The sequence below is a fragment of the Limulus polyphemus genome, unplaced genomic scaffold (assembly GCF_000517525.1).
Source record: "Limulus polyphemus unplaced genomic scaffold, Limulus_polyphemus-2.1.2 Scaffold303, whole genome shotgun sequence".
Classification (NCBI taxonomy): Eukaryota; Metazoa; Arthropoda; class Merostomata; order Xiphosura; family Limulidae; genus Limulus; species Limulus polyphemus.
In genome coordinates this window covers 104,544-114,151 of record NW_013665913.1, presented here as the reverse complement: position 1 = coordinate 114,151, position 9,608 = coordinate 104,544, and the positions used below count along the sequence as shown (strand labels likewise).

Here is a 9,608-nt window from a genome sequence, read left to right as displayed (position 1 = left end):
GGTTACGAAGGGAAGGCATTGCTACTTCTAGTAGTATTGTAATATATATATATATATATATATATATATATATATAAAAAATAGTTACGAATTTCATTGCATAAAACATATTTTTGATCAGAACTAATACAATTTAGTTATTAAAACATTTCTGACAATAAGTTCTTATTAACCCCGTAAATCATTCAAGTTAAAAATTACAAGAGAAAGGCATTTTTTATATGCTACTTTGTCTTAAATCAGTTCCATAATACAAATATAAAATTTTCCTTTAAGAAATCTTTTCAAAATTTGGGAAGAATAAAGTTTTTTTCGGGTTCATCTGCATAGTGGGAAACAGGCATAAATATAAATAACCTTATAAAAAAAACAGCATTCTGCTCAAACTTAAAATACAAGTTTTTAATTATAAAGTAATGAGCATACAATAAAATGGAAGTAAAATAAACTTAATTACCTCTGTTGGACCCTCACTATTCGGGAACAGAGATTCCAACTGTATTCCACTATCAGCACTGTTGCATTTGGACTCTCTAGCATCTTTTTTCAGCCTCTTAGCTTTCCGACGCTCCCTGGATGTTCTAAGAATCAAGGGACCTATTTTGAAGCCAAAATCTGAGTCCTCTGTCCTGTTTTTCTGATTTGTTTGATCCTGGTCAGCAGAGCTTGCAGAAGATTCCAAAACCTCTGAGCTAGATGTACACACGTGTTCATTTGTATCAGGAAGCACTACTTGAGGAATAACAGGCTCATTTGAGCTACCAACTCCTTCTTGACCAATGGTGGACTGTGGAGGTGAACCTGATTTTCTTCCTTTTTGGAACCGGAGTGAGAAACTTTTTCTAAATTTCTGTAATACACCATCATTTCCTGAGAAACGAGTACTAGTTGAACGAACAGATGAATATCTAGTAAAGAAGGGCAATACACTGTCAGTACCTGAAGAATGCTCTTCAGATTTAGAAATAACTGTTTCATCTGGATAATGCATAAACCTTTGAACAGTAGAAATACTACTTGAGGTAGATGAATTATTATCTAGGAGTCTCTGAGCTTCCTTTTCACTGTAAACATATGACCATGGCCTACGAGCTTCTTGTTTCTGTCTAACATCTTCACTGCTACTAGTTACAAATTCTGGAGTACTAGATGCTTTTAGCTGCCTCTCAGATTTAGAAATTTGTCTGTTTCTTAACAGTCTTGTGGGCAAAAGAAAGTTTCCTAACAGCCCTGAGGTGGTTTTACTTGTTGAATCTAAACCAGTCACTGGATCTCCCATGTTGGGCCTTGTGTCAGATACACTGACAGCTTCCATATCTCCACTATTTACTCCCATAGCTTTGAGGTCTAGCTTTGGACTTTCCGATGAAGATGATACACAATTAAAATGCTGAAATGATGAGTGATCCTCTACATCCTGAAAATATTAAATATTCCACTTGTAGCAATGTAAGTATTAACAAAATTACAGTCCATAGTAGCATACATCATAATCCAAACTTACTGCATAATTGATTCCCTATGAAATCACACAATAAAGAAAATTTTTTTTAGCATTTATAAGTTTATGCTAGATATGTATTAACAAAATGAAACTGTATTATACTTGCGACTTTTCTTTACATTAATAATTATGATATTTTTACAGCACAAAACAAAAATCTTTCAAAGTTCTAGGTGAAATTTAGAGAAAGGCAATTTTAAATCAATTTCATAAAAATCAGTTATGAATTGTGCAAGGCATCTAATAACACTTGTGATTTTTTCTAACTTCAAAGACTAAGCCCATGAGTAGTATCTGTACTTGTCATAAGCTTATGTTTCGTTGGTTTAAGCTCAAAACTACATAATGTGCCACCTAAGTTGTGTTTACTACAGGGATGGAACCCAAAATGTGTCACAAGTTTTCAAGCTAACTGCTGAGACACCTGGGGGAACATGTCACGGGAGAGGAGGAAACAAATAATCTCTAATAACAGGTTAAGCTCCATATTTCTTAAAGATCAGGATTAATTTCTACTGCTAGTTTAGAAAAGTTCTTTAATGACCAAAATTTTCATAATAGAATCTATAGTATCACCAATTAACATACATTTAGTTTTGAAAATATAGAGAACAGAAAGGAAAGTTAAAATCACAAAAATTAGCTTGGACTAGAATAATCCAAAAAATAATTTTAAAACATTATATTTACTCTATGTATACCTGAAACATAATTTCACAAGTAAAAACAACCTAATCTACAAAAAAACCTGTTCATATATCAAAGTTGTGACCTATGCCATATTCAGGTTAGAATGTTTAACATGGAATTTAGACAGTTCAATCACTGACTGACTTGGTAGTGGGAACAGTGGCTATTGGATAGTGTTCATATGTGGATATGTGTTCATATCTCAAAGTTGTGACCCATGCCATATTCAGGTTAGAATGTTTAACATGGAATTTAGACAGCTCAATCACTGACTGACTTGGTAATGAGAACAGTGGCTATTCAGTAAACTAATAAACTAGCCCGGTTTCTTTTAGAAAATAATTTAAAATCAAAACATAGAAGCAGTATAGAATAAATTAATGAAATAATAGAACTAAAAATTGATTGAATATTTTTCTAGAAATATCCTCAGTTTTTTTCATAATTTTATGTTTACTATTTTATTCATATATATGGCTTATCGACTTCTTGAGAAGATTTCCAAGAAGAAAGTAAACCTGCAGACATCGGTCTTATTCAACAAAATCTGCCTACAAGAAAATCTGTCACCAAAGTACACCAATATATATATATATTTAAAATATACAGCATATTTATACATACAACTAAATACAGACACATACATACCTATGCACACATAAAACTTTACACATACTTTTATTAAGCTCAAAAAGTGTGATGAAAATTACATTTGGTTGCAGAACTATTTCAATATCCCTCTTAATTACACTATAACAGATATGTAAAAAGACAAGGGTGTAACAATAGCATTTGACATTTATCTTTCATCTGCTTAGAAAGATTAACTCGTGCCAAATTGACATACGGCATTTAAATGTATTAAAAATATATCTAAAAAGTGTTTTTAAAGATATCATCTCAGTCAAAAAAATTAATTTAAAAATGTCAACAGTGAAAATCATTAATTTTAAAATTTGCTGCCTGTTAATTACAAAGACTGGTATTACAGAAATAATCAAAACATATTTCAGAAGTGATAAACTCAAAGTTCTTTTCTTTTTTGTTTTATATATATACGAGGATTGCTCAAAAAGAAAGGAGACTTTCTTACCCAGCAACAGATACTATGCATTTACAAAAGATTAACTGTTGGTGAAAATGTTTTGGACCCCATACTGAAATCAAATTCTTACTGAAAAAAAAAAGTATCTGCTTCTGCCACCTACAGTTTGTCCTAGAATTAAAATGGAAAACTTCTCTTGCACCATAATAATATTAAGCCCCATATGATACTTTGAATAATGACTATAAGTGAGAAGTTTGGATGGACAATCTTTCTCTATGCTGACCCGATACCCTGTCACTTATATGCTTTTGTTACTCTTAAGGACAGTCTGTGTGGTTCCAGACACCCAATGTTCTTAAAGCTGCTATCACAATTCTCTACATATAACCATATCTCCATCTGAGCAAATCTTTACTGGAGAGATGCAGTAAATCCAAAGTGCCTACATACAAAGAAAGGAAATGTTGAGAAGTGTTGTTTGGTTACCTATTGGTCTAGATTTGTTGTTTGTAATCTGATATTGTTGCCCTACAAGAAATAAAATCCCGTTTCTTTCTAAACATTACAAATATATATATAAAAAATGAGTGGGTGATGCAGTAGAGTACTTAATATTGTGTTAAATAGTGTTTAGCTGCATCTTCTATCTATGCATGACCTTTCTTGACCTTCCTAAAATGTTCTTTCAGAGGAAATCTTATGTTACCAACCTATTCAGTTGAAAAAAAATTATATTTGATTCCATAAACAACTTTTTAAGGATACACCCACCCACCCTCCCCCCATCAAAAAAAAAAGGAAAGGAGTTTACACATAGATTCAGTTTTGTTTTTGACAAGGAGCTGAAAGATTTCTTTAAGGTTCTCTCATGGTTTATACACAAGTTTGATTGATAGACCAACTATTTTTATGGCTCTGTATATTTGATTGTTGAGATTTTCATGGGAGTAAGATATGATTAATTTAATTGCTTAAATTTGTGAAAATACATAATTTTGTTTTGTTAAAAGATGAATTTACTTATTGTTCTAGGGTATCACGGATACCAGTTGAAACATAGTACTTTTTTACCATTATTAATTTTGTGAAGACAGTCAAGGTTATGCCACACAGTCCTCACTTCATGAATAAAGAATAATGCAAAATAAGCATGTTTGGTTATAGATTTTACATTAGGTTAATCTAACTAATTCTTATGAAGTGGTGATCTTCAAGTGTCACAGATACATCCAAATAAATGGTAGTTAGTTTGTTACTGCTAAAAAAATGTTCTAATGTGAACCAAACAGCTTAATTTTAATGGTAATATTCTTATCTTTTTCTACCTAGTTATTAAATCAGACATTGTCTACTTATTTTTAAGCAATATTTTACGAATTATTAAAAAAAAAGGAATTCACAGTCCAAAAAGCTAAGTTCAATAATAAGTATTTAGGTATTTACTATCTACTTTACAAAAAAGTAGCGTCCATAAAAAGCTACTGTTTTTGATTTTTTGTCTTAACAGATAGATATATATATAATTAAGTTAAAGAGAATTCCAAGTATTTCACATTGTACAGATATTCAGGTTAAATATGAGCTGAAATCTTATATAGGTCAGTACCAACAGCCTTTTTTCTCCCTAATGAGATAGTTTCTCTGTTAGACTCTAAACAGAGATTTACTTGTACTGATCAAACACAATCATGATCACATACTATGTCAAGTCCTTGATCAACCTTTACACTAATAACAACGCACATTTTTTTCATTTAATTGAAAACAGTATATTTCAAGTCCAGCTTTAAACATAATTGTCATACAAGTTGGTGCAAATATTTACAAATATATATTTCCTTCAGTTTTCCATAAGTACCTAACTTGGGTTTAAAAGACACTGAGGATGATAGACTAATAGGAACCACAAAGATCTTTAAACCACTGAGCATGATTTAGGAGTTCTGGTGACTCAGTCTATAATCTGGCTCAAGGTTAATTCACACAGCAAACACTGTGATGCCTGCCCTAGTTTATACACAGCTCCCTCTTCTCTTGACCTCACCTGAGCTGTAATCACTATACGTATCATATCGTAATATACGTCATACTACACCCTGAGCAACAAATAACTCAAACATTTGTTAAGAATTCCATATATAATTACTGAAATTCACCACACTATAAAGCGTTTGTAAGCCACACTAATTAGCAGAAACAAAAATTACTGTAAAGCGGACTAAAATATTGGTTGATTGATTATAGATTACAAATAAAGTTATCTTAATCAAACAACTTCAAAGGCGAACTTTTTAGGACAGCTAACACTGTTTGTTAAACACTAACAATAGCATGTTTGATAAACCAAAGATGTCAAGGAAAATTACGTAATTTATAATGCTGAATACAGACTTATCATTGCATAAATTAACCAATATAAAATTAACCTACGTTTCTTCCCTTAATTATATTGATCAAATTTTGTGAATGCAAATAATTAAATAAATGTATAAGTATTAAGTGTCATCAATACAAAACTTACGGTTCATCAAAGAACATGGGTATTCACAGTTTCTTAACCGCAATTCACATCAAATTATATGAACCGGAGTAAAATAAAAACCGATAACAAAATTGTTTGCACAGTTTTGAACAGTTAGTGATCAGGTACTATTTAAAGCGCAAAATACGATCCTCAGGCTCCCATATGAGTCATAACTCAGAACATTCACCCAGTGTTTTTCTCTGGCAGCCAGTTACTTATCAATAAAGATCAAATCGCAATGAGTGCAATGTACTTTATTAACGCAACACCAAAACAATAAGGGACTTCGCTACTTTCTTTAAAACAAAACGAGTAACGTATATTATAAAATACGAAGCAAAACATTATGAAAAGGATTATTTACTTTAATTTCCCACACAAAACAGTTAACAAATCTTTATGTAAACAGAACGTTCAATATCAAAACAACAACGAACGGAATACTAATCATAAATATGTCAAGATTCTTTATTCAAATAATTTAGTTTCAGTGGTTCGTCTTTGAGACATCTTCAATTTCCAAGTTGGAAATACCCTTAAATAAATCTTCTAAACAACTATATTACTGTAGCAAATTGGAATTTGTTATGGATATTTTCTGTTTGGTGACCACCAACAGTAATAAGCATCAATGCGGAACTCAGCAGCAAATGCTTGACTGTTATCTTTGTGAATGTATATGGAAAAACAGAAACAAAGATGAAGATTTATTCGAAAAGATATTGTTTAATATTGCAGAATTAGCTAAATAAATATCATATAATGTTTCATTATTAAGTATTATATTTTATTGCATTACTGGTGTTATTTTCAAAACGATCTTTTGGTGGGCACCAAACGGAAAAGACCCTTTATTATTTTCAATATTAGAACATTTAGATAACTTAAAGCAACGAAGCTAGGTGAAGAATACAAAAGTGTTACCTTGATGATTAATGTTGTCTTATCCGTCCAACATCAAACACGAAACGAAGTACTTCTAAATATTTCTATCCTACACGACGAGTGACAAAGGGAAGGTTTGTGTTTTGGTATTAAAAACACATCACCACTAAACGGCAGATAATAGAATGATCACTCAACCTTGCGCAACACATTTAAAAACTCGTTACGAAACGACGAATCTCGCCATCAAATATGGACTTCACTGCGTTACAAACGGCACTAAGTTTTCTGAAGAAATTTGTAACGCTGATTTTAAGGCTAAATACACTTGCTAACGTATAATATCAACAAACTTTGATAATCAACTAATCATCAGCCTACATTACAGCCTTACCTACTACGGCACGAACCACTCTCGAGTCGTGAACGCGTTATGTGATTGGCTGCTCAAAAACTTTTTAAGACCAGACGGGTTACGACGTCAGACACGTTTAGTTAAGGGAACGAGTGGAGAAAAACTACACAAACAGGCTTGGGAGCGGTTACTTCGAATGGCTAGTAGGCATAAATGTAGATTAATTAATGTAACTAACACAACAAGATGATAGGGTTGGGAAGATAAACTATCCTTAGACGTGTATACCATGTACAAAAACGTCTCCCAATTCCATAATAAGAGAAGACCAGACTTAGCCCGAAATGTATGATGAATTAAAAACAGTGTGTAGCAAAAAAAAAAAAAGAACTATAAAATATATTTAATATTTGTATTATGTATTTATGGCACAGCTACTAAGACTATCTGCCGCTGCCCCTAATTTTGCAATACTGACTAGACTCTAAAGGAACGCGCCAGTACTCTAATACCCACTACACAAGCAAAAGGATTGACTATCACTTCCATAACGTAACCACAGCTTAAAGTACGGGTATCGCATGGATTCAAACAGAGAGTTCTGCCACAGGGCCAACCCGCATATGTAATATTTCAAAACTGTGGAAATCACTTTTTGATAGTGGTTGTATAAAGGAGTGGAATTTAGATCAATTTTATTGTCAAATATATATAAATAGCTATTACCCCTATACCTAATACAAGTTGGGTTTTTTTATTATTATTATTCTATAGGTCAGTCCCTGCAGATATTCTGCACGAACAAATCATAAATTCTCCATTCTAAAATTGCAAGTTCTACAACCTATTTCGTAAACGGATAATGATTGCAGATGTGTGTTACTTTAAGAGTTATGTCTGCTTATTGTTTAAAATGTGTATTATTGTGTACTCAACTTCAAGTGAAATTGGTAAGGAATTTTATTTTACAATGAACGTTTATTCTATGTCGACATCATACATTCCTCGTTGCACTGCTGTCACCATCTTTCAGTAGTAGAAAAGAAACCCCCTGACCTTTAAGCGCTTCCAAAAAGTGAACTTTCCCTCCTCACGGGTAAATGGCGAATGACCACATGCCGATCAGCATGTCCTAAACTGTGAAAAACATTGTGTGTGTATATGATTCGTAGAGTGATAGAAAACAAGAAAAGAGTATTTATGAAATAAAAATGGCTCGTAAGATATTGCATATGTTTGTGTAAGAAGTAATTTACAGAAGAGTACAACATAAATTACACACTGTGTCTAGTACCTGTAATAGACTGTATATTACTTTTGCTCTACCATGTAAAATATTTTACAGGTACAATTAGTACGAACACATTTAAACTGTTAGTTTCAGTGTCTTTTAATTTAGCTACTGTATGTTTAAAAATGTTCAGATTCCTTTAATACATAACAGGAAAGTTGTGAACAAATTATAACAACTGAGTGATGGTGTTACAAAAACATGTAAGTTCAGTAAATCGATATAACACAAAGATACGATACTCTATAACTTAAGCGCTTTCGAAAGGTGGACATTTCTCCTTCAGGCGTAGTTTGTCCTTGAAAAAGAAATGTCCGCTTTTCGAAAGCGCTCGAGCGGTGTTTCCCGAATTGGGATCCGCGAAGTTTTTTTCTGGGGAGCTACCACAAATGTTCCGAAAACAAAGATGCTGAATTAATTAAATGATACAGTATGTCGAAAGGAGATGTTATTGTTTTTACTATAGCACTATTTTAAAATCACATTTTATGGCATTTTTATAGGTTTGGGAACCTCAAACTTTTTTATTCACATCAAGGAAGCCTCAGGCTAAAAGAGTTTGGGAACCACTGCGCTAGAGTTACAGGGTATCGTATTGTTAAGTATCAGCTTGTTCTCGTTTGTTAATTTTCCGAATTTCTTTCCGAAGAACTTCAGCGATACAAGTCCTTTCTTAAATAAAACTAGTTTATTTTTTCTCAATACAACTTTGCAATACACTTAATTTCCACAATTACTTTAACTTAAACACACGTTATAATTCACAACGATTCACGCACTTTACTTACGGTCACTACCGCGCTTGACTCAATTGTCCGTCTCTGTCTGTCTGCAATAATCCAGTTCCGATTAATTGTCTCGCTTTATTTGCCGCGCTTATATACAAGAATAGATGGCGTCTAGAACGCACTAGCCTCTTCAGGAACCTTCTAGATACTCATCACGTGTTACCAGGGTCACGTGACTTCCGCTGTCGTAACAATATATTCATATAACAGTATAATGTGTATGATATATTCCTTATTATCGCTACAATTAGACACTGGGATTTTTGTTCGTTACAAACATTTACAACAACAGTGTAAAAAAAATGATTTGTAAGTTTTAACTTAAGAGTAAAAAATATAAAAACCGACGTTTTTGGCACAATGAAATGTAAAATTTTTATTGTTAATTACAGCCGATTTTACCTTTTATTGTGCCAAAAAAAACGTCGGTTTTTATATTTTTTACTCTTAAGTTAAAACTTACAAATCATTTTTTTTACACTGTTGTTGTAAATGTTTGTAACGAACAAAAATCCCAGTGTCT

General features: G+C 32.4%; 1 protein-coding gene across 2 annotated transcripts in view; it reads right to left on the bottom strand.

Moving 5' to 3' along the window:
• LOC106457209 (serine-rich adhesin for platelets-like) overlaps window positions 1-9,608 on the bottom strand; it is a 130,537-nt gene that overhangs the window by 24,690 nt on the left and 96,239 nt on the right. For both annotated transcript variants that reach the window (XM_022383042.1, XM_013916603.2), the window contains one exon: window positions 458-1,417. In XM_022383042.1, the coding sequence (XP_022238750.1) occupies window positions 458-1,417 (960 nt within the window). The remainder of the gene's footprint in view (window positions 1-457; window positions 1,418-9,608) is intronic.